Source organism: Manis pentadactyla, chromosome X, assembly GCF_030020395.1.
Source record: "Manis pentadactyla isolate mManPen7 chromosome X, mManPen7.hap1, whole genome shotgun sequence".
Lineage (NCBI taxonomy): Eukaryota > Metazoa > Chordata > Mammalia > Pholidota > Manidae > Manis > Manis pentadactyla.
Window position 1 is genome coordinate 51,235,797 of NC_080038.1, and position 25,990 is coordinate 51,261,786.

Consider the following 25,990-nt stretch of genomic DNA (forward strand, 5'->3'; position numbering starts at 1 on the left):
TAATCCTCCATGTATTTGTGAGCCTTTTTGTTTTTTTGTACAATTTATTTCTAGTTTTATACCTTTGTGATCTGAGAAGTTGGTTGGTACAATTTCAATCTTTTTGAATTTGCTGAGGCTCATTTTGTGGCCTAGTATGTCATCTATTATTGAAAATGTTCCATGTGTACTTGAGAAGAATGTGTATCCTGTTCCTTTTGGGTGGAATGTTCTATAGATGTCTGTTAGGTCCACCTGTTCTAATGTGTTATTCAGTGACTCTGTGTCCTTACTTATTTTCTGTCTGGTTGATCTGTCCTTTGCAGTGAGTAGTGTGTTGACATCTCATCAAATAAATGCATTGCATTCTATTTCCTCCTTTAAATCTGTTAGTATTTGTTTCACATATGTAGGTCCTCTTGTGTTTGGTGTATAGATATTTATAATGGTTACATCCTCTTTGGTGGACTGACCCCTTTGTCATTATGTGATGTCCTTCTTTGTCTCTTGTTACATTGTTTGTTTTGAAGTCTGTTTTGTCTGATACAAGTACTGCTACACCTGCTTTCTGCCTTTTGTTTGCATGAAATATATTTTTCCATCCCTTCAGTTTTAGTCTTGTATATCTTTGTGTTTGAAGTGAGTCTCTTGTACGTAGCATACAGATAGATCTTGCTTTTTATCCATTCTATTATTCTGTGTGTTTTGATTGGTGCATTCAGCCATTTACATTTAGGGTAATCATCGATAGATATGTACTTATTGCCATTGCAGGCTTTGGATTTGTGGTTATTAAAGGTTCAAGGGCAACTTATTTACTATCTAGTAGTCTACCTTAACTCACTTATTACAGTATTATAAACACAGTCTGATCATTCTTTATTTCTGTCCCTACTTTTTCTGCCTCCTCCACTCTTTATAAGTTATTTGTTTTATTCTGTACTCTTTGTGTTTCACTTGACAGATTTTGTGGATAGCTGATTTTATTTTCCATTTAGTTAGTATTTGGTGGGTATACTTTCTTTGCTGTGGTTTTATTTTCTCTGGTAACAGCTATTTAGCCTTAGGAGCACTTCCATCTATAGTAGCCCCTTTGAAATACACTTGTCGAGATGGTTTGTGAGAGTTAAATTCCCTAAAATTTTGCTTGTCTGGAAATTGTTTAATCCCTCCTTCTAATTTAAATGATAATCTTGCTGGGTATAATATTCTTGGTTTGAGGCCCTTCTGTTTCATTACACTGAATATATCATGCCATTCCCTCCTTGTTTGGCCATCATTTTCATGACTGGGGCTTCTGCCTTTCCCAGGGAAAACTGGGACTCTCAGTGTCATAGTCAGGAATAAGTGAGGTAATATCTATAAACTGCTAAGCAGGGGAATAGTTACTCAAGATATGGTAGCCATTATTATTATTAGCTGCTTCTGTAAAATGGAACATTTAAAAATAATTATCTATATAAATTATTCCTTGCTCTGAAGATCAATAAAGAATACTTCCTATGGATCAGTTAACTTTTATATTCTAATACCTGGAGAGCTAGCACAGTGTAGCCAAGGACAGATGTGAACATGTAAAAAGAACTGTCATTTGGAAAAACCTGTGCAAGTTTACAATAGTTCCTTATCCTGATCTCTAGAATCTATTTCTGAGGATCCTAGGGCATGTCCAGTGTTGTTTGGATCCAATACAATTAGAATAACTGAAAAGGGTGATATGCTATGTGATACTGGCAAAATTGCTTAACTTCTCTCTGCCTTGATTTATTCCTCTGTAAAATGGGTATAATGGCATTTACAGTGTTGTTGCAGGAATTAAATGCCTTACTACATGTAAGTATTTAGAACACTAAATGCACCCCATTCATGATTATTATTATTATTACAGAAATGTAGACTAACTTTAGACCCCAGCTCTTTTCCTGATTACTACTAAAGGAAAAAAAAAAGCTATTCCTCTCTACCCTACACCCACTACTAATGACCCATTGCCATCTAGGCAAATTCAGGAGCACTGTATATCAGAGAAGTATTGCTTTCTGATAGTGAACACTTTATATTTAAAAAAAGCAAATAAAGATATTATTCAGTCATCCAGTCAGCAAAATGAACAAATATTTATTGAGCAGCTTCTTTCTTCCAAGCACCGATTATATGTGTAAGTAAAATTGGCCTGGATTCTGCCTTCACAGGAAGAGGTCTAGTGGGAGATACAGGTATAGAAAAAATAATCACATGAATGCACAGCATAACTGATTATAAATTGTGATTATTTCTACAAAGAAAATTTGTTCTGCCACATTGTGTAAGTAGGGGGGAGGAACACTCAGCCAGATTTCCTGTACTTTGGCTTGCAAAGGGTTGCCTGAGCAGGTGACAAGTCCTGGTTGAAGAAATGAGGCTATGGGAAATGTACAGTGCATTTATGAAAGTCTTTCTTATAGGCCACACTAAGAAGTTTTAGCTTTTTTCTTGAGGTAAATGAGACACCTTTGAGAAATTTATGGTTTTGGAATGATAAAATTCTAGCTGCATGAGAGCAAAAGTGGAGGTGGGGAGTCCAATCAGGAGGTTATTTTGATAATATAGGTAAGAAATGAAGTGAGTGGTTCGTTACTAGTGTTATATATACATGCTACTTGAGTAACTTTCTTTAAGCCGATAGGATTCAGGCAAGAAGGATTATGTTAAGATGCTGATTTATAAATATTTCATCCTATTTGTTTTATTCTAATTATAGAAATAGTACAAATTTGTCTTAGAAAAGTTGGAAAATAGAAATAAAGGAAATAAAAGTTCTATAATCCTTCTACTGCCCACAACTATAATCCTATGTCTAATTTAAATGTTTTTTTCCAATTATAAAATATGTATTCATTAGAAAAAAATTTAAATATCACCTTTGCCTTTGTGAGATAGCATCCCTAGCCTGGGAGTCCATATTGTTTTGCTCTAACCAAGCGATAAAACAGGTGTTTGAGGGTATGAGAAGCCTATTATAAAAGGAATAGATTAAGCAATCAGGGATGTTTACAGGAGAGAAAAGAAGTTGAGGCACTTGAGGGACCATGACATGGATGAAGAAGTAGCCTTACTCCATGTTTCTCCAGAAGTCTGTCTCAGGACAAATGAGTAGAAATCTCAAAAAGGTGTATTTCAGTTCAACATAATAAAAGCAAACATTTATGTAGTGCTTACTCTGTGCCAAGTACTGTTCTAAGCATGTTACATGTATTAAGTTACTTAATCCTCTCAATATCCTATGAGGTAGGTACTATTATTATTCCTATTTAAAAAAATGAGGACACTGAGGCCCAGATACATTAAATAGCTTGTCCAAGGTCACACAGCTAGTAAGTGATGGAGCCAGTATTCACACCCAGACATTGTGGTTCTAAATTATTTCTTTCTGTAAACTTTTATTGAGTTATTGTCATATGATAGACATTGTGCTCAGAGCTAAAATTATACACATAATTGAACGATTTACGATTGTACTCCTGACCTCAAAGAACTGACACTCAAGTGTGTGAGACTGCCATATAAAAAGATAGGTGTATATAATATGTTGAGCCCTATAAGAGAAGTATGTCAGAGTGCTATAAGGTCTGGAAGAGGGCCCTTAGCACAAAATACAGGTTCAAGGAAATCTTCCTGTAGAGATGTGTTGAGAAAGACTATAAAGCTTCATCCAGGCTCGGTAAAAAACTTCCATGTTCTACTAATAATTCTGCCACGGGCATAGGAGGAAGAAGCAGGCTTGCTATATATTTATTTATTTGGGGGGTTAGGCCCTCCTCCAAGCCACGGTGTCTAATTAACTCTCCTGAATAGGGAGAGTTGGGTTCAGTCATTGTTTGCTGAAGTTCAGTTATTTATATTTCACCTTCATGATTTAGATCACATCTGAGTATCACCTGTACCATTATTTGCTTAATATATTTCCTTAAGTAAACTAATTTATTTCACTAAAAACAATTTTATCAAGAATAGCATTAACATAAATAGAAAGCAAGTTTTACTTTCCATAATAGAAGACAACCATAAAAATAACTGCATACTATTAGAAAATATTTATATGTGTATCACCTAAGATAATCTTTTATACCACTATTGGTATGCACACAACATGTTAAAAAATACTGCATGAAATAATCTCTTCAGGCCTCTCTGAGAGCAACATGCTTGGGTGAATAACTCTTGTCTCCATTACATGCCTTCAATTTTTTATTATCAGCATATTTGCATTTTTCTCTTCACCAGTTGTCCACATAGTCCAGATCATTTCAGTTGTGTGGCTATATCATGTAAAAAAGTGTAGTTGCCTGTCCCCATGAAAGACTAATTAGACTCTCTTCCCAGATCAAATCATTTATCTCACCTTAGGAAGTGAATTAATACTGCTAATCTGACTGCCTTACTCTTTTAAATTAACTGCTAGCCTGACTTTAAAAGGTAATGTCTTGTCATTGTGGCTTCATGGTAGGATGTTCCACCTATATTTGTGGTATTGACTTCAGGGGAAAGGACTACCACAATGCAGAGCCATTTGGGTAAGCAAAGAGCACAGGAAGGAGAGAATAATGGTGCAGTACTTCAATAGGTGTGCTAGTGGAAAGGTTTTAAGAGAGTACCAAAGACATTCACCCCTCCTTTTTTCTTCTCTGCAATAACACTGCAATGGGAAGATGGGTGAAAGACAATGTCCCATTGGTTTGAGGGACAGTGGAGATGGACACAACCCCTCTGTTAGGGAAGTGAGAACTGCTTACTTGTGATAATGCAAGGATGATAAGCATGAGCTTGCCTTTGGGGAGCCTGCAGGGCCCTGGAGCCTCTCTGGATTAGCTTGGTGATAAAGAAGTTCCTGTTCTATTTATACATTTCCTTAGATAATTTTTAATATTTATTTGTTTAGTATGAAAGAAAGAATGCAAGTATTTTTCTTGTATACTCAGTAAGATCCTTCTCTGACTCAGGAATATATGTTTTGGGGACCAGGCCAAGGATGTTATACCTTTCCCATAGGTGAGGCTGAGATTCCCAGATTTTCTGATTTGACTTGGTTGCTGATTATAAAGCCTCTTTCCTTCTCTAATTTCTAGGTGTGGTAGTATCTAGAGTCTCTACTAATGCAAAAACTACATGCATACGCTATCCCATAACCTCAGCATATGCATACACACACACACACACACACCCCTAGTCAAGCGCTCTGCTCATAAAGTTAGCAGCCTGAAGCACAACTAAACTTGGAGTTAGCAGGCCTGCTTGAGCATGCCTGGGATGGTGCTCTTCCAGGAGAATTTCAAACCCTGGTCACCTGCTCCTGGCCCATTTGTCACTCTTAAGTTGAATTTAATCATACATTTGAATGACTAAATGGGCCCTTTCTCAAGCGGGCAGTTTAGTTATTAATTTTTATCAGTTGGTTTATTCACATGTATAAGGATGGGAGTTATGGGAAACAGAGACATGTTCCCAATATCTGTGGCTGGAAAGAGACTCAGTCTAAAGCTAGTAGATTCAAGGGTTGTCATTGCTAAGAATTGCTAAGAATAATAGCTTTCTTTATGCCATGCACACTGTGCTTTGTAGGTTATAATGTCATCAGGGGCAGATCCAAGCTTTGTAGGGCCTGAAACCTATACAACTTTGGGGACCCTCTTTAAGAAAAACACAATTTGATCTTTCCCAGGGCCTTTGAAAGGGGCCATTCAAATGATGGACCCTGAAGCTCAAACTTCATCAGTTTCACTGTAAAGCCACCTGTGCATCTTATTTAATCTTTTTGACAATTCTGAGAGGTACTAGCACTATGCTTTTTAAAAGAAATAGGTAAGGAAACTGACTTTTAGAGAAATGAAGTGACTTGCCCAAGGTTGTATAGCTTTTAAGCAAAGTTGTTGGTTTTCTCCCATTATCTCCTTCCAGGCTTTCACCTCTAAGCTAACTAGATTATCTTCTCCAAAATATCCTTATCCTTTGCTGACAGTAACCTTAGCACTGTCCTCTGGGATGTGTGAGAAACTTAACACTGGTTCAATATTAGCAGAGGGGCAAAAGGCCTCCTTCTAGGTGGGCTCAGAGGGGGAATATGCCCTCTGGGGAACTGCAAAGCAAGAAGAAAGTGGGTGAGGAAGGCAATTTTGTTCCCATTAGTCCTGAGCTATGCACTGGTTTCAGCTATATTTTTATTGTTTCATGAACAGTGACTTAAGAATGCAGGCTTTTCTGTTTATACACTGCTTGACTCCCTCCCCTCCCCAGATCAGCTCTACCCTACTGGGCCCCTAACTGCCCTCACACCTCCCTCCCTTCTTCCCTTCACCCTATTCTGTCCCACCTTCCTCTCTGCCCCAGCTCCCCAAGCCTTCTTTTTGTTGTTGTTCTACTGGGAACAGGGAGGGTGGAGTCCTCTTACTGAGGCTTTTCCTTCCCTCCCTCCAACCCTCAGACTGGGCTCCACCCTAGTAGTTTGTCAGTTGGCTTTCAAGTAAAGGAGGAGAAGGAGGAGTTTGAAGAGGAGGAAGAGGAAAAGGGAAGAACAGCATCTGTATTATAGGCCTTGACACATGGAGTGTCTGCATATTAGCTGTTGTTCATTAGGCTTTGTGATTAATTTAACTTTTATAATCCTCATTGGCTTTTTTGAGTATATAGAGGAAAGCACAGGTTGCTACTTCAAACAGGCAATCTCACTAAGGCTTATGGGTGGATGGAAGGAATTGAAGTTACTGCAGGTCTCTATTTGGTTTATTTCTAAAACCAGCTAATACAAAGGATAGCCTGTGGTACTTCCTAGAAGGCAAAGGAAACTGATCACAACGTCTATCCATACCTGTTCCCCCACACCCTTTCCTGTGACCGATACAACACCATGCACATGCTGATTATTTATATGTCAAGAGGTAAAGAATATAAAGAGAAAATCCTGCCATAACTGTGATTATGGAGTACATAGTACTCTGTGAGCCATCTTTGAGTCCTAATTTGAGACAGAAGCCAATTCTAAAGAAACTAGAGGGAAATACAAACTAATGTGCATTGAGACACTAAGGCTTCATGGGATAAAGTGACTAATTTTTAAAGAATGTGTAGAGAGCTGTACACTTCTCTATATAGTTCCATGTTGGTAGATGTAAGTCCGGGGAGAGGAAATCCTGGGGCAAAATACCTCTAAAAACTGAAATCAGTCAAAGGGAGAAATAAAGTTTAAAACCCATTTATTGCTTACAAACTGCAGTCCAGCGCTGTCTTTCTCTCCGTACTCTGGAAGAAGCAAGCCAGTAAGCAAGCCAGCCCCTCCCCATAACCTGTCAGGTTCAGACACGCCCTTGGTTGCCCAGGTAATTACCCATTGATATGGAGATGAACTCTCCACCCCTGAGGATATGCAAATGAACTAAAGCCAGGTGAGATACTCTGGAAATGTTACAATTCTACCCACATATATCTTATCTTGTAAGCTGAGCAGATGGTGGAGAAATATGGCATAGTGAGACAGGGAATTCTTTAAAAAATCCTTACTCTAGGGATATTCCTTCATTCAGCAAATACACGTACATGTTCCTTAATCTTTGTCCCTTACTTTCCTTATCTGTAAAATGGGAATAGTAATAATACCTACCCATAATGTTGTCAGAGCTTGGCACATATTTAATGCTCAATAACTATTATTATTGTTAATAATAATACCTGGCACCCAGGTTACAGGAATGATAAGACCTGGTACCTAAACTCAGGAACTTTATAGTCTCGTAAGGGGAGACACTTATATCAACAAATGTGTGTCCTGAGGTAGAAAAAGGTACAGAGGAAGCAGTGGTCAGTTCTGCTGAAAGGAATTAAGTAAGGGGGGGAGATAATCTTGAGTTACTCCTTTCAAGAAGGTGAACAGAGATCTTAGGCCATTTCAGACAGAGAAAGTGAGGTAAGCCAAGCATAAAGGATGGAAACAGCCTGGCATTCTCAAGGATTTGTAATATAGGTAAGGCCCAGGAAAGCAGAGATAGGCAGGGTCTAGATTATGATAGGTTAAAGGATGACTTCCAGGATGTTGGGGTGCATGGTGATGCCATTCGGATGGTTGGTGAACTACAGGAGGAATAGTTCAGGGCAGAGTAAGAGAAGATGACATGATTAGAAGACATTCAGGCAGAAATATCAAGCAACTGGCGATATATGTATTGGGAAGTACTGGGCTCTGAAGCTCTATTTCCTTGTTTTTTAAAAGGAGCTTGGAGAGTATAATAGTACCTATGTTCCATGGTTGTTACTAGGAATAAATGAGAAATGATGAATGTAAAAGTACCTGGCCCAGTGACTTGCCCATATTAGGTGCTGAATACACAGGAGTTATTATTATTTCTCCTGTCTCTTTGCTGCCTCCCCTCCCTCTGCTTCATTTCTTGTCTCTCTTCTTTTTCCTCCCCTTTGAAAGAATTGTGGTAGGGAAGAGGCCCTGGAAAGGGCCTGTGGTTGCTTGTGACTTCCTGGCCTATTAAAATGAGCTAGAGAGGGACTTTCAGGCAACAACGGCAAAGAAATCCTGGAAATGTGGCTGTTATCCTACGGACTCAGCTCCACAGGGATCTTTGCCAATGCCTGGCTGAGAGGCGGTCTCTCGGGGTGGGGGTGGGGTGGGGGGGTGAGAACTCTATTCTTAGAAGTCTGGTATCTGGGACACTAAAAGAGCCTTTCTGTATTCACAATTCCTTCAACGCCTCCTTCTCCACCCACCCATCCTTTCATCCTCACCTCTTTCACTTGTCTGTAGCTAGAAAATGCCCCTAGCTCCATTCTTCTTTGCTCTTAGTCCTTCCCTGAGAAGACACTGTGACCTCGCTGTCCTTGCTGCTTTCATACTGTTGCCATGGAGAGCTAGGAAGGTAAATATCGCGTCCAGTTGCCAGCTTTCTTGATTTTTCCTTTCCCCATTCCTCTCTTCCTTACCGCCCCCACCCTCAATCCCCTCATCCCTTTCACCCTTCCCTGGTGACCAAGCAGTGTACTTGCAAGCCTCTGTCTGGGATAGATAAGGAACTGAAACTGATTCGAGTTATACCTGCTGCTGCTGAACACAGAGAACAGCGGCCAGGGGCGCCACTGATGCTCTCAGCACAGGGCCCGGCCCCACCCCCTCCTTTCTCCTTTCCCGGTCTCAGCCCCACCCTTTCCCACCTCCTCCCACTGAGTACTCTCCTCTAAAGGCTGCTGTCCTTTATAAGGAACTCCACCCTCACTATAGTCATACCTCTCTTTTCTGGGTCTAGTCAAGCAGGAGACAGGAGTCACCCCATCCACTCAAGTCCAGTATGCACTTTAGGTTCTGACCCACGTAAATGCAACGTTTACCATGGGGGCAGCTAGGTGCCTCTAAGAAACCTCTCTCCAGAGGACCAACACGAGTTGTTCCCATTTTTCGCTGAAGCCCATGCCCTAAGCTGGGGGTGCCCCTATATGTTTCCACCAATTGTAGGCATTTGCCCCTCCCTTCTTTCTTTTTAGGAAGGCGCTGGGGTGCAGCCGCAAAGGCGGCAGTAAAGGGATCCTTTGTGGTATTTTCTGGTTGGTTCCTGTCTTGAAGGAGTCCTCCGCCTCAACTTTGTATTCAAATAGTGCTTTGGAATTTGGGTTGGTTTTCTTAGCTCCTACCCCGGCCCTCTTCTCAAGGGTGTGTGGAGTTCAGACGACGGGTGGAGAGTGGGCTTGGCTGGAACTGAATTGGTGGAGGTGAAAGAGGAACGGAGGATCCTCAGCCTAAACCACTTAAGGCCCAGAGAACCCACTGTATTTTTAGCCGAGGAAAAGAGCTGCATTGGCTGCAGGGGGGAGGAGGATTCATTTTAGGAAGTCCGCTTCGCTACCCTTCCCTCCTCTCCGCGTTTGGGGCTGGATGCTCGAGAGCTTTGTTTCTCTTGTTTCGAGAGTGGCCCACCTGGGTCTGAATAGACTCCCTTTGCTCTGGCTCGCCTCCCCATTTTTTAGCCTGGAGAAAAAGGGGAGGTGGGGGCCGAGAAAGAGAAGGAGTGAGTGAGTCGTCTGGCGCGCTGTCAGACAGAGGCGGGTGTGAGGGAAACAGCTGTCTTGCGATCAGCTCAGGAGTATGAGCCTTTCGGAGGACTGCATAAGCCCAGGACGCTTCAGGAGTCCCCAGCTAGTGACATGGGCGGTAAGTGACTCCGAGATTAGAAACCACCCACTTCCATCTCTTCCGTCTAGATTCTATCCCCTACCCCCACTTCTCTTTTGGTTTTGGCAGCGATGGGGGGAGGAGGAGTGGTGTTGGGGAGCGAAGGGTACGAACAGTACGTGGAATCAAATGAAACTCCAGGGAAAATGACTTTGCTAAAGGTCTGAGCAAAGAGAAACTAGGGATGGGAGAGGTACTTTGGAGAAGCTAGCGGGAGAAATGAAGAGGGGTAAGAAAAGACGGATTTGTCTAATTTAGTCCGCCCTGGCGCGGGGTGCTCTCATTTCTTCTTAAGCGGTATGGTTTGTCTTTGACTTAACCCCTCACAGCCAAAGTTGCAGCCAGAGAGAATAGGATTCAGAATGCCAACGCTCCCAGGTAACCCCCTAAGCAGTAGCGGGCACTTAGCGGTACTCCTAAAAGGAAGGAGGAGGGCGCAGGGGTTAAAGTTCTAGTTGAAGCGACGAGGCCCTGGAGGCAGCGACGGGAGAGGAACTGCTTTGGGCGTGCCGGCTCTTTAAGGAGGGGCTGGGCTTGGTTGGAGGAGGAAGCCTAGGCCCTGCCCTAGCTCTTTCAGACGTGGCCAAGGCAGTTGGTTCGTCCGTGTAGGTGAAAGATTGAGTAGAATTGCTGAGATTGCTGAAGCCAACCAGTTTGCAATGGTGACTTAAAAAGCTGTCTTTTTGTGGGCTTTTATTTTTTTTAACCCTGAGAATTTGGGGATAAATAAATCACAAAGCAAATAAAATGCATTCTTTGGAAAAATAAATCCAAACAGATAGTCAAAGGAATGATCCTTTAATTATTTTCTTCATTGTAAAGAAAAGCATTAATTTAGCACCCGTCTGATGTCACTCACTGTGACAATAACTGGTCAAAGATAATACTTCTAAATTTAGGTTTGAAACTGATGGAGACTGATGGTTTGGGGTAACAGATCTTCTTTGAAATCCTAATACCGCCACTTAGTAGCTGTGTGACCCTAAGCACTGCTTTTCTCCTTTAGAGAATGTGGATTAATATTCTTATCTCAAAAGATATTTGCGTAGATTAAATACCACAGTGTATGTGAAAGAGATTGCCACTCCATAGATATCATATTTTCACTTCCTTTTCCTACTCTGTCAGACTATCTTTGGAGCACTGCTGATAGAATTATGTGCTTTGCTTTCCTTAAAACACCTTCCAGATTGGCTGAAAGGAGACCTCAGAAAATTGAATTCGCTTGCCCAAAGGCTGACGCTGGAACAGGTTTTATTTGCTTCTGATTTAACATTGTTCCCACTGTACCTTAGCACCTGAGAGAAAGGGCCACTATCCTGCCTTTCCCCTTATTCTTTGGGCAACTTAGCCAGGATGATATAACTAAGAGGACCTTTGGACAACAGAAACCAGTGACCCACAAATCACCTCATCCCATTCTTCAGAATTTTAGGGAGAACACTTATATATAATGATTGTTAATCTTTGGTAACTGCTGGGGACACACAGAACGGGCTATCATCTGTGTCTTCAGGTTAGCTTAAAGGGCAGACAGGCAGAAAACATAGCAAGGGTGGAAAATATAAACTCAAAAGTAAAAGCGACACATGCATCTCATCCATTCTCAAAACCAAACTAATTAATGGCTCAACTTTCAGAACTCTTCTTAGGCTTTCAGGATACTTGAAGAGAAAATTGGAGGAAAAAACATGAACAAGATCACCATAACCACTTCTTCATTCCCCTCCCCCATCATTCTAGTATATGCATTTCTAAGATGGGGCCCTTATTGGTTCAGCTAATTGAATTCCAATAACCAAGCCACCAAGCTTAGTGTAGTCATCTTTCATCTCTCCAAATGGTATGTGTCTAGTGGTGAAGGAGATCAACCATTTATTTATCTTTTCTCATTCTGGCAGGGGCATTATTATTGTTTGACACTTTTATATATTTACCCTTGTCTTGAGTCAATTGTAGTTTATTACATCACTTAAACTGATGAATAATGAAAAGATTACCTTTGGATATATAATTCACTTAGCAAATATGTGTTGTTATACTGTCTATCAGACATTGAGAAAATTGTTAAAAATTCACTTTCTACTCCTTCCATCTTAAATGTGTTCATTTTGCCTTACCCCTGTCTAAACCCCAACCTTTCAAGTCCTGTTTTAGTCCTTACCCTCAGCTATTCCTTAGAAATAATACATCACTGTGTGTTCTGCTCACTTGGTACTTACCATAAATAATGTAATGTACTTGTTTTCCTGATTTTTCCTTTAAACAGTATTTATATTATTCCCTCCATTATTAATCTGAAATCAAATGCTATTTCTATGAAAACTTCCTTTATCCTTGCATACAGAAAAAAAACTCTTTTGAATTTCCGTGTCACTTTACCTGCATTATCTGGCACTACACTACTCCCTTCCCTTTATTATGGTCATTTGTGTACAGATTTAAACCTCTACCTTTTTTTCAGACAGAAAGGTGATTTAGGACATGGTCTATGATTATATCTTCAAACTACTTAACTGATTACTTTCTTATGTAATCACTGAGTATATATTATATAGATGATCATCTGGGATTCAGCTCCAAACTGTCATGTTTTTATCAGTGAAGGAAAACTTGGTTGTGATGATTGACCTAGATGATCATCTAGTACAATTGCCATCTCACTACTAAGTAAAGTGTGAATGAATAACACTGTCATATTGGGCTCATTCATTTACCCAAAGATGATGTGAGACTTGCTTGGTTTACTTTCTGGTTCTCATAGAGTAATGTTTTCAATTTGGGTTTTACACCCAAAGTTGGGTTTCTGATGCATTTATTATCCCCAACTCAGCTTTATCATCTAGTGTCAGCTTCCTCACCTCTAAAACGATACAGTAATTTGTGATTATAAATGTTAGTAAAAGATGACCAATGCCTGACTTCTAATACTTATTTCATAAGTGGAGGGCTCACCATTCTTGTTACTTTGAATAATTTATTTTATTTAAATGTTGATTGTGTGTTTGGAAAAGAGGAAGGTAGATTGGTGGGATATTAAGCTGGATTTAAATGTCTGTAACATGCTAGGTGCTTTGGAAAATAAACTAAAAGATGTCTGTGTACTTAGACAAAATAGATGTAATTGGGGCAAACCAAACTCTGGGATTATTAAACACTTCAGATTACGGAGCTATAACCTAACTCTAGGGCCAATCCAGGTATCAAATCACTAGCATTTTGATATTTTATAACCTCAAATTCATCAGTTCTAAAGTACAATCCAAATCTGTCATAACTCCTAGATTTTTCCCCGACAATTTATTAAAGACTTTTTCACTTCCCTGGTTTTACAATTTACCATCATAATAACCCTGGTGAAATTATTTAAACGCTGCACTTGAGTTCTCTCATCTGTGGATTAAGGATAATAGAAACTATATAGGGTTGCAGTAAGGAATAAATGTGTTAATTTTGTAAAACACTTAAAAGAATACACGATAGCTTAGTAAGCAATGGGGAAATATGGTTGTTGTGGTTTCCTTACTCCGTACTCAAAATGCTATTTCCTAATCTACTTAATTGCCAAGGGCTATTGTTTTTTCCCATTGTATCTGGCATCAGTTCCTGTCTTCTTATTCTGCCACCACCTTAATTTAGTCCAGAGGTACAAACAATTAGCCTAAAGGCCAAGTACAGCCCATAGATATGTTTTGTTTTCACTAAGTTGTAAAAAACTTTTATTTAAAAATGTATTTTAAATTGGTAATATATTCCACATCTCTCAAAATTGAAATTATACAAAGGGATATACAGTGGAACATATCCCTCCTAGTCCTGTTCCCTAGCTGCCCATTTTACCTCACTGGAGACAATTAAAGTTATCTGCTTATTAGAAATCCTTCCATGGACAATTTTATGCGTATCAAGCAAGTGAGTATATATATATATATATATATTTTTTCTTCCCCTTTCCTTTATACACAAATAGTAGCATACTTTTCATACTGTTCTACACATTGCTTTATCAACTTAAAAATATGCTTTGGAGACCTTTCCATATATGTATGTAAAGAAACACCTCATTCTTTTGTGTGACTACATAGTTTTTCACTACATGGATGATCTAAAGTTTATTTAAACAGTCCTCTGTTAAATGACCCTTGAGATATTTCCAAACTTTTGCAGTGCTGTTTGTAATAGCAATTAACAAAACTTTGTAAGTATGTGTATTAGTGCTAGGGCTACCAAAACAAAATACCATAGATTGGGAGGCTTAAACAACAGAAATATATTTTCTTACAGTTTTGGAATCTGTAAGTCCAAGATCAGGGTGCCAGCATGGTCCAGTTCTGGTGAGGGCTCTCTTCCTGGCTTGTAGATGGCTGCCTTCTACCTGTAAGTTTACATGACCTCGTCTTTGTGCTCATGGAGAAAGAGAGTGAACTCTCTGGTGTCTCTTCTTACAAGGACACTAATTCTATTGGATGAGGGCCCTATGCTTACCATCTCATTTAACTTTAATTACTTTCATAAAGGCTCTATCTCCAGATACATTCACATTGAGGATTAGGGCTTCAACATATGAATTTGAGAGAAATACAGTCTCTATATATGCACACTTTTAAAAAATGGTTGACTGTTGATATTTGAAAATCATATTTTACTTAAAATTATAGAATTCTAACTTCTCTTGAATAATCAAAAGATACTGGACCAATATTCCATCTTGTCAATAATTGCCTAGAATTAATGAACTGCTCCAAGACAGGACATATATTCTTAGTTCACCATATTCCCCATCCAGCCTAGGTGACCTTAACCTGTCTAGCTCCTCTAGGTACTGAATTTGTGACACCTATATAAGCTGTTACCATGATACACATAGGATATTGCAATAGCTTCCAGTTCTATATTGATCCTTTCTGCCTTCTCTATTCTGTAGACCCCTGCCAAGGTATCTTCCTTAAAACACATTTTTTAAAATAAATTATTCCAGTCTCTAGAAAATATAGTGAATAGTTATGTAGCATATTTCTATGTTGACAGATAGTAACTACACTAATTGGGGTGAGGATTTAGTAATGTACATAACTGTTGAATTACTGTGTTGTATACTTAAAATCAATATAATATTCTATATCAAGTATACTTCAAGAAAAATAATCAACAATAAAATTATGTCCTTCACTTCATAATCATTTACTGGGTACCGACAAAATTCTAGACATCATGCTAGAAACTGGAGTTAGAATGGTGAATAATTTAGATGCAACTCTTGCCTTCATAGGGTACATAGTCTGCTTTTCCTCTCACTGAATTTCCTGTCTCTTCTTGACTAATCCTAGTTCCTCAAGGCTCACCTCACCACAGACCATTTCTCTGGAAGATTTTCTGAATATTCCACTTCTAGTCAATATACTCTTCTAATTAGTGCTCATAGACTCAAATGATAATTAAGCAATATAGCATCTTTTATAATATTTGGTTGCTATTATTTTTTTGCATAGTTTTATCTCACTGCATAGACCTGGGATCTCAAATCTTTACAATAAAATGAGAGAAGTATGCACTGTGATCCACTCCAGGTAATTTTTCCCTTGTGCCAGTGTAGACTCCGTGTTGTAAGAACACCCAAGACTTTTAGAAAGGCAAAAAGTAGAATTTTTTTTTGGATTAATAACATTTTTTATATTTTGGTATCATTAATCTACAATTACACAAAGAACATTATGTTTACTAGGCTCCCCCCTTCACCAAGTCCCCCCAACATGCCTCTTCACAGTCAATGTTCATCTGCATAGTAAGATGCTGTAAAATCACTACTTGTCTTCTCTGTGTTGCAAAACTCTCCCTGTGCCCCCCCCACTATACATGCTAATGGTAATACCCCCTTTCTTTTTCCCCGCCCTTATCCCTCCCTTCCCACCCATCCTCCCCAGTCCCTTTCCCTTTGGTAACTGTTAGTCCATTCTTGGGTTCTGTGATTCTGCTGCTGTTTTGTTCCTTCAGTTTTCCTTTGTTCTTATACTCCACATATGAGTGAAATCATTTGGTACTTGTCTTTCTCCGCCTGGCTTACTTCACTGAACATAATACCCTCTAGCTCCATCCATGTTGTTGCAAATGGTAGGATCTGTTTTTTTCTTATGGTTGAGTAATATTCCATTGTGTATATGTACCACATCTCCTTTATCCATTCATCTACTGATGGGCATTTAGGTTGCTTCCATATCTTGGCTATTGTAAATAGTGCAGCGATAAACATAGGGGTGCATCTGTCTTTTTCAAACTGGAGTGCTGCATTCTTGGGGTAAATTCCTAGAAGTGGAATTCCTGGATCAAATGGTATTTCTATTTTGAGCATTTTGAGGAACCTCCATACTGCTTTCCACAACGGTTGAACTAATTTACATTCCCACCAGCAGTGTAGGAAGGTTCCCCGTTCTCCACAACCTCGCTAACATTTGTTGTTGTTTGTCTTTTGGATGGTAGCCATCCTTACTGGTGTGAGATGATATTTCATTGTGGTTTTAATTTGCATTTCTCTGATGATTAGCAATGTGGAGCATCTTTTCATGTGTCTGTTGGCCATCTGAATTTCTTCTTTAGAGAACTGTCTATTCAGCTCCTCTGCCCATTTTTTAATTGGGTTATTTGCTTTTTGTTTGTTGAGGTGTGTGAGCTCTTTATATATTTTGGATGTCAACCTTTTATCGAATCTGTCATTTACAAATATATTCTCCCATACTGTAGGATACCTTTTTGTTCTATTGATGGTGTCCTTTGCTGTACAGAAACTTTTCAGCTTGATATAGTCCCATTTGTTCATTTTTGCATTTGTTTCCCTTGCCCGGGGAGATATGTTCAAGAAGAGGTCACTCATGTTTATGTCTAAGAGATTTTTGCCTATGTTTTTTTCTAAGAGTTTTCTGGTTTCATGACTTACATTCAAGTCTTTGATCCATTTCGAATTTACTTTTGTGTATGGGGTTAGACAGTGATCCAGTTTCATTCTCTTACATGTAGCTGTCCAGTTTTGCCAGCACCATCTGTTGAAGAGACTGTCATTTCCCCATTGTATGCCCATGGCCCCTTTATCTAATATTAGTTGACCATATATGTTTGGGTTAATGTTTGGAGTCTCTATTCTGTTCCATTGGTCTGTGGCTCTGTTCTTGTGCCAGTACCAAATTGTCTTGATTACTGTGGCTTTGTAGTAGAGCTTGAAGTTGGAGAGTGATATCCCCCTACTTTATTCTTCCTTCTCAGGATTGCTTTAGCTATTCGGGGTCTTTGGTGTTTCCATATGAATTTTTGAACTATTTTTTCTAGTTCATGGAAGAATGCTGTTGGTAGTTTGATATGGATTGCATCGAATCTGTATATTGCTTTGGGCAGGATGGCCATTTTGACGATATTAATTCTTCCTAGCCTAGAGCATGGGATGAGTTTCCATTTGTTAGTGACCTCTTTAATTTCTCTTAAGAGTGTCTTATAGTTTTCAGGGTATAGGTCTTTCACTTCCTTGGTTAGGTTTATTCCTAGGTCTTTTATTCTTTTTGATGCTATAGTGAATGGAATTTTCTTCCTGATTTCTCTTTCTATTACTTCATTGTTAGTGTATAGGAAAGCCACAGATTTCTGTGTGTTAATTTTGTATCCTGCAACTTTGCTGAATTCCGATATTAGCTCTAGTAGTTTCGGAGTGGAGTCTTTAGGGTTTTTTCTGTACAATATCATGTCATCTGCGAATAGTGACAGTTTAACTTCTTCTTTTCCAATCTGGATTCCTTGTATTTCTTTGTTTTGTCTAATTGCCATGGCTAGGACCTCCAGTACTATGTTGAATAACAGTGGGGATACTGGACATCCTGGTCTTGTTCCCGATCACAGAGGAAAGCTTTCAGCTTCTCGCTTTTCAGTATGATGCTGGCTGTGGGTTTATCATATATAGCCTTTATTATGTTGAGATACTTGCCCTCTATGCCCATTTTGTTGAGAGTTTTTATCATGAATGGATGTTGAATTTTATCGAATGCTTTTTCAGCATCTATGGAGATGATCATATGGTTTTTGTCTTTCTTTTTGTTGATGTGGTGGATGATGTTGATGGATTTTCAAACGTTGTACCATCCTTGCATCCCTGGGATGAATCCCACTTGGTCATGGTGTATGATCCTCTTGATGTATTTTTGAATTCGGTTTGCTAATATTTTGTTGAGTATTTTTGCATCCATGTTAATCAGGGATACTGGTCCATAGTTTTCTTTTTTGATGGGGTCTTTGCCTGGTTTTGGTATTAGGGTGATGTTGTCTTCATAGAATGAGTTGGGACGTATTCCCTCCTCTTCTATTTTTTGGAAAACTTTAAGGAGAATGGGTATTATGTCTTCTCTGTGTGTCTGATAAAATTATGAGGTAAATCCATCTGGCCCGGGGGTTTCGTTCTTGGGTAGTTTTTTGATTACCACTTCAATTTCGGTGTTGGTAATTGGTCTGTTTAGATTTTCTGTTTCTTTCAGTGTCAGTCTTGGAAGGTTGTATTTTTCTAGGAAGTTGTCCATTTCTCCTAGGTTTTCTAGCTTGTTAGCATATAGGTTTTCATAGTATTCTCTAATAATTCTTTGTATTTCTGTGGGGTCCATCGTGATTTTTCCTTTCTCCTTTCTGATTCTTTTGATGTGTGTTGACTCTCTTATTCTCTTAATAAGTCTGGCTAGAGGCTTATCTATTTTGTTTATTTTCTTGAAGTACCAGCTCTTGGTTTCATTGACTTTTTCTATTTCTTTATTCTTCTCAATTTTGTTTATTTCTTCTCTGATCTTTATTATGTCCCTCTGTCTGTTGACCTTAGGCTTCATTTGTTCTTCTTTTTCCAATTTCGATAATTGTGACATTAGAATATTCATTTGGGATTGTTCTTCCTTCTTTAAATATGCCTGGAATGTTATATACTTTCCTCTTAAGACTGCTTTTGCTGCGTCCCACAGAAGTTGGGGCTTTGTGTTATTGTTGTCATTTGTTTCCTTATATAGCTGGACATCCATTTTAATTTGGTCGTTGAGCCATTGAGTATTTAGGAGCCTGTTATTAAGCCTCTATGTGTTTGTGAGCCTTTTTGCTTTCTTTTTACAATTTATTTCAAGTTTTATACCTTTGTGGTCTGAAAAGTTGATTGGTAGGATTTCAACCTTGGAATTTACTGAGGCTCTTTTTGTGGCCTAGTATGTGGTCTATTCTGGAGAATGTTCCATGTGCACTTGAGAAGAATGTGTATCCTGTTGCTTTTGGATGTAGAGTTCTATAGATGTCTATTAGGTCCATCTGTTCTAGTGTGTTGTTCAGTGCCTCTGTGTCCTTACTTATTTTCTGTCTGGTGCATCTGTCCTTTGGAGTGAGTGGTGCGTGAAAGTCTCCCAAAATGAATGCATTGCATTCTATTTCCTCCTTTAATTCTGTTAGTATTTGTTTCACATATATTGGTGCTCCTGTATTGGGTACATATATGTTTATAATGGTTATATCCTCCTGTTGGACTGAGCCCTTTATCATTATGTAATGTCCTTCTTTATCTCTTGTTACTTTCTTTGTTTTGAAGTCTTTTTTGTCTGATACTGGTATTGCAACACCTGCTTTTTTCTCCCTGTTGTTTGCATGAAATATCTTTTCCCATCCCTTGACTGTGCATATCTTTGGGTTTGAGGTGAGTCTCTTGTAAGCAGCATATAGATGGGTCTTGCTTTTTTATCCATTCTGTGACTCTCTGTCTTTTAATTTGTGCATTCAGTCCATTTACATTTAGGGTGATTATTGAAAGATATGTACTTATTGGCATTGCAGGCTTTAGATTCCTGGTTACCAAAGGTTTAAGGTTGGTTTCTTTACTACCTTACTGTCTAACTTAACTTGCTTCTTGAGCTATTATAAACACAGTCTGATGATTATTTCTCTCCCTTCTTTTTCCTCCTCCTCCATTCTTCATATGTTGGGTGTTTTGTTCTGTGCTCTTTTTAGGGGTGCTCCCATATAGAGCAGTCCTTCTAATATACTCTGTAGAGGTGGTTTGTGGCAGGCAAATTCCCTCAACTTTTGCTTGTCTGGGAATTGTTTAATACCTTCTTCATATTTAAATGATATTTGTGCTGGATACATTTTCCTTGGTTCAAGGCCCTTCTGTTTCATTGCATTTAATATATCATGCCATTCTCTTCTGGCCTGTAAGGTTTCTGTTGAGAAGTCTGATGATAGCCTGATGGGTTTTCCTTTGTAGGTGACCTTTTTTCTTTCTCTGGCTGCCTTTAATACTCTGTCCTTGTCCTTGATCTTTGCCATTTTTATTATTATGTGTCTTTGTGTTGTCCTGTTTGGTCCCGTCTCTCTGTGTGTCTCCATAGTCTGAGCAACTATGTCCTCCTTCAGTTTTGGGAAGTTCTCAGCAATTATTTCTTCAAAGACACTTTCTCCCTTTTTCTCTCTCTTCTTCTTCCGTTAACCCTATAATGCAGATATTGTTCATTTTGGATTGGTCACACAGTTCTTTTATATTGTTTCATTCCTGTAGATCCTTTTATCTCTCTCTATGTCAGCTTCTATGCTTTCCTGTTCTCTGGTTTCTATTCCATCAATGTCCTCTTGCATCTTATCCTTTCTGCTTATAAATCCTTCCAGAGTTTGTTTCACTTCTGTAATCTCCCTCCGGACATCTGTAATCTTCCTCCAGACATCATCCCTTAGCTCTTGTATATTTCTCTGCAGCTCTGTCAGCATTTTTATTATTTTTATTTTGAATTCTTTTTCAGGGAGACTGGTTAGGTCTGTCTGTGCTGATCCTCTCTCAGGGGTTGCCTGAACTATTTTGGACTGGACTTAATTTTTTTGCCTTTTCATGGTGATAGCGGTGGCTGTAGGCAGGTTGCGGGTGTGCCAGCTGGGAGAAGAAAGTCCTTTCCTGCTTTCTGGATGCCTTGCCCTTCTCTGCTGCCTGTGTCTGTTACCCACACTCCTGGAGCAGCCACCAGGTTAATCCCCTAAGCTGCTGTGGGCGGGATCTCCATCAGAGCAGCACGGAGCCCTGTGGGGAGTGGCATGCACACCAGGTGCTCGCCTCTGCAATAGCGGCACCCCTGCTGGGCAGCTGTGCACCAGCAGTGGCCTTTTGGTCTGGCCCACGCGGCTGTGCATTGGACTGGGATTCCGGTTGGCTGCTGAGAGCACAGCTGCTCCCTCTGGCACCGCTGCAGGTGTGCGCAAGCCTCTCCCACACGTACCTCTTCCGGGCTCCTCTGGCACCACTGCCACCAGCATGCGCAGGCTGCTCCTGGGTTGTTCGGTCACTGCCTAGGCGGGCTTGCACAAGCCGTTCCTGGTCCCCTCTGCTGCCGCCGGTGCACACAGGCCGCTCCAATCCCCTCCGGCACCACCACATCCAGTACACACTGCCACTCTCCCACTACTGGGCCGGTGTGTCCAGTTCCCTGCCAGTTGGAGGAACAACTGGCAGGCTGTTTAGTGCTGTGAGGGGCTTCAGAGCTGTGCTGCTGCCCGGGGGTTTAGGGTGCCTAAAGTTCCCCAGGATTCCCAGTTGCTGGCTAAGTGTGCCGGGACGACTTCGTCCAGCTGTGGGGCCCCTGTCTCTTTAAGACTTGCAAAAAGCACTCGCTTTTCTTTTGTGTCAGGGGCGCCAGTTGTGGGGACTTGCCCACAGGTTTTGCTTTTCTGTTTCTCTAATATCCAGCACCCCGTGCACCTTGTGTCTGCGCTCCGGGTGTGGATTTCTAGAGCTGGTTGTTTAGCAGTCCTGGGCTTTCACTCCTTCCCCGTTCTGACTCCTTTCTTCCTGCCGGGTTCTGGGGTGGGGGAGCGTTTGGGTGTCACCTGGCCGCGGCTTGTATCTACCCCACTTCATGTGATGTTGAGTTCTCGCAGATGTAGATGTATCCTGGCTGTTGTACTGCATCCACTGGTGTCTCTTTTAGGAATAGTTGTATTTATTGTATTTTCATAAATATATATGTTTTTGGGAGATTTCCACTGACCTACTCACGCTGCCATCTTCCCATCAAAAAAAGGTAGAATTTTTAAAAGGAAATCTGGTTTTGAAAAGTTATCAACTAATTTGGTTTTAATTTTTAACATCACTGTAAAAACCAAGTTAATATCTATAGTGGGCTGCCAATTTTCTCTGTCTGAACTAAACTTCCCATTCCTTGAGGGTAGAAACCAGTAGAAACTTGGTATTATATGCTTCCTCCCTTCCCATGTATACACACAGTGTCTACTATAATGTTGCCTATGTAGTAGGTTCTCTGTAAAGACTTGATTATCATTAGTAAGATCCTCTTTAAGTTGACTGTAATTTCCAGTAATAATAAGGCAGTCTGCTTTCTCAAAGTACCTAACATGTGCTTTTGAAGACAATTATCAGGATAGCCATCTTTTCCCCTATTTTCTTTTTTCCAAATGTAACCATCTAAATTCCTTTATCTAGCTCCGATTTTTTCCTTTTTAAAAAAATTGATCCTTCATTTCTCTAGAGTTTCTTTCATTTTTTCTGCATTTCACTTCTATTTAGTTTCCCTTGAAATACAAACTCACCAGCAATGTACAATAATCTCAGAAAGGTCGTCACAATGCTGAGCATATACATAACTTCTGATTATTTAGGGCTTATCATCCCAACTTTTTTGTTTCTTTCTGTGCTGTCAATGATCTAGTTGTTCCATCTTTCAATTTCATCTTCAGTAGAATGGGATGTGAATCTATTTTCTTGGCTTCTAAACTAGTTTTGATAAATACACACAATATATCTCCTCCAGTTTTGTTTTGTTTTTTTATTAGTTTGTAGCTAGATCCTAGGATCAATGTGTAGCCTTGAAAATAATAATAATGATTAGTATTACTCGTCCCTTCATTAACCTGACCTCCTGGTGTTCTACAAATTGAGATGGCCCAGGACTCTTCTAGGACTACCTGACTTGGTGCTCCAGGCAGTGAGTGGAACGGCCATTAAAGATACAGTTTCTGCCCTTAAGCACTGTTGTACTGAGTATGTACAATAACTACTTATATTGTACATTCTTTTTGGTTACTGCAGTGGCACCATGTTTAATTTGTTGGAGGACACTGTTGTATGAAATAATGGTATAAAGAAGAGGATTGCATGAGATTTTACATGATGTTGCAGAGCAATGAGCTTGTAATGCTGTGGCTCTTTGTCCTTTTTCTAAACTAATGCTTCAGTGCCATGCCAGTGCTCTGTATTCCTAGAGGTTTATTCTGATGATTCACATCACAATTAGTAGGAATTCTTTAATACTCTTCATAAGTGTTCAATAGTAGAGTTTACTCTTAAGATATAGAAACACCTCCATTACTACTATTTGCATTGTCATCACTGTATTGCAAAGTACCAATTTCTTTAAAGGAGAAAAAGCTTTGGTATTGCACATCATTCCTGGATTCAAATCCCAGTTCATTTATAAGCTATATAGCTTTGGGATTATTTAATTTTTCTGAGCCTCTATTTCCTCACTTGTATAATGGAGTCACCTGTAGTGCTTACTTTACAAGGGATTATGAAGATTAAATATGTTCCACTGGAAATGCCATAGGAATGAAATAATGTGATATCTGGGATTTGCCTAAAAGTACCTATTGATGTGGGAGTAGTGGGTTGTGGGGTACAAATGAAACATTTTCCATGAGCTGAAAATCACTGAAGCTGGGAAAAGACACATGGGGGTTTATCTCTACTTTTGCCGGCATTTGAAATTACACAAAATTTAAAGTTGTGTTTTTTTAATGCTGTGAGAATGAGACTCAAGTTTACTTAATGGTTTGTGCAGAACTTAATTGTCCTTCTTGACCTCAACCTCATAGATTAAGAAGAAATTTAAGAAGATATTATAGATCATCAAATATATTAAAGGAGTCCTATTAATCATAATATTAATCATCAGGCAAGGCCTCTAGGAATACAGAGCTCCAGAATCGCACAGAAGCATCAGTTTAGAAAAAGGACAAAGAGCCACAGCGTTACAAGCTCATGATCTTCTTATCATAAAACTATTTATGATACAGTTTTATAACTGGAAGAGACCTGAAAAGGGCTAAGTATTTTACTCAAAATGATACTGCTAGAAAACAGTGGAACCCGGACCAGAACCCAGGTCCCTCTACTCCTAGTTAAAAGATTTTTCCATTGTTTCACATTGCCTTCTTGAACTATAGTACTTTTTATAGCAGTTCTATCAATTTATTGATTATAAGGTTAATTATTATATAAAAATAAACTTACCATTTGATGGGGGAGCTGGACAAGGGGACTTGTTCTAGAAATCTGAAGTTATACTTATATAATATATTTTTTTAATCATAGTAATCTACCTGCTGAGATGCCAGAAGTGGGCGTTCTTTGAGTTTGGGCTTTCCAATGTTCCCTATGGTGATAAGTGTGACCCTGTTTAGAGGAAATGAAGATCTTGCAATCTCCTTTTTCAGACATTTAATTTCTAGCAACCATTCACCCTCCATTATGTGATCTGCTTCAAGCAGAGGTTGGGGGTTCCCACTGGCACTCAGGTCAAGGAGCATTATAGCTTCATTATAGCTCTAGACTGCTAAGGATTCAAATCTCTGTTCTGCCATTTACTCATTGGTTGATTTCAGTATAAATTACTTCATATCTCTGTGCTTCAGTTTCCTCACTTTCAAAATGGGGAAATTATGTGCCCACTTCTAGAATTTGAAGATTAAATGAGCTAATATAAGTATTTGTTCTTTTAACAGAACAGTACCTGGAACATAGTAAGTACTCAGTGAATGTTGGCAATTATTGTTCTTTTAACACCATTCTATTGTTAATGTCATGTAGCAGAGTAGCTTCAGTTCTGAAGGTTTTCCCAGAGGTCCCTCTCAAACTGGTCTCTATCCCCCTGGAAGATATACAGTTAAAATATATGTGTACTATACTTTTTATTTAATTATCTTTTTCTAATATTAAAAACAGGTAATATGTTTTAAAGACTACCTATAATCTCAAAACCTTAAAACACTGATTTTCCTTTTTCACCATTTCTAGCATTTCTTAATAAGTCAGAGTCTGAAAATGAATGGTATCTGCTCAGTATCTTCCAAAATGATGGGTTTGTTGTCCTTAAAATTGTTCTTTGAGCAGATTTTCAGAAAGTAAGTTCTTGCAGGATTTGGGATATTAGAAAGTAGGGAGGGAGCACTGTAATTTGACTCAGAGGATAAGAGTTCAAGTTCTAATTCCACCACTTCTAAACTATGTGACCTTGGGCCTCCAAATTCATTATCTAAAATGGGAATGATATATGAAAGCTATTTTGCTACTACAAAGCTATGTAGATGCACATAAGGGATTACTATTTGTATTGTCCAAATACTCTACCTTGTTAAGACACAAGGTACCTTCTTATGTCTGTGTCGGGGTTCACGGTGCTTTGCCTTCTTTTGAGGTTGTAGGCCCCAGTGACTCTGTTTTGCTTCCCTCTTTAAAGGTTTAACCTCTCACTTTATCCCTATATATTTTTCTCTCCTCTCAGGGAAGGGATAGGATGTGTTCTTATTAGCCAGCCACCTGCCCCTGTCCCTTGGAGACACTGTTCACTTTCATAAAACAAGGAGATCACTATGGAAAGTGTCACTTGCATAACAAAATTAATGGGAACATGACAAACAAATATACTCTCATCAAATTTCTATGGTCATGGTACCTGGAATACGGTGTAATGTTCTGTATATATGAGACATTGATGTCCTGTGGATGGGGCTCAGGCCTCCTTCCTATCTTTTCCTCTGCTTCCTCTTTCA

The 25,990-nt window shown here is 39.3% G+C and overlaps 1 protein-coding gene across 3 annotated transcripts in view; it reads left to right on the forward strand.

Moving 5' to 3' along the window:
* The window catches only part of KLF8 (KLF transcription factor 8), a 399,198-nt gene that overhangs the window by 336,477 nt on the left and 36,731 nt on the right, over positions 1-25,990 (forward strand). Inside the window, exon 1 of one of the 3 annotated variants that reach the window (XM_036931567.2) lies at positions 9,544-10,153. The exons of 1 other annotated variant lie outside the window; for it this stretch is intronic. In XM_036931567.2, coding sequence (XP_036787462.2) covers positions 10,088-10,153 — 66 coding nt within the window. In that variant the 5' untranslated portion in view covers positions 9,544-10,087. Of the gene's footprint in view, positions 1-9,543; positions 10,154-25,990 lie in introns of those variants that run through there. One more of the 3 variants, XM_036931566.2, reaches the window with a different exon arrangement.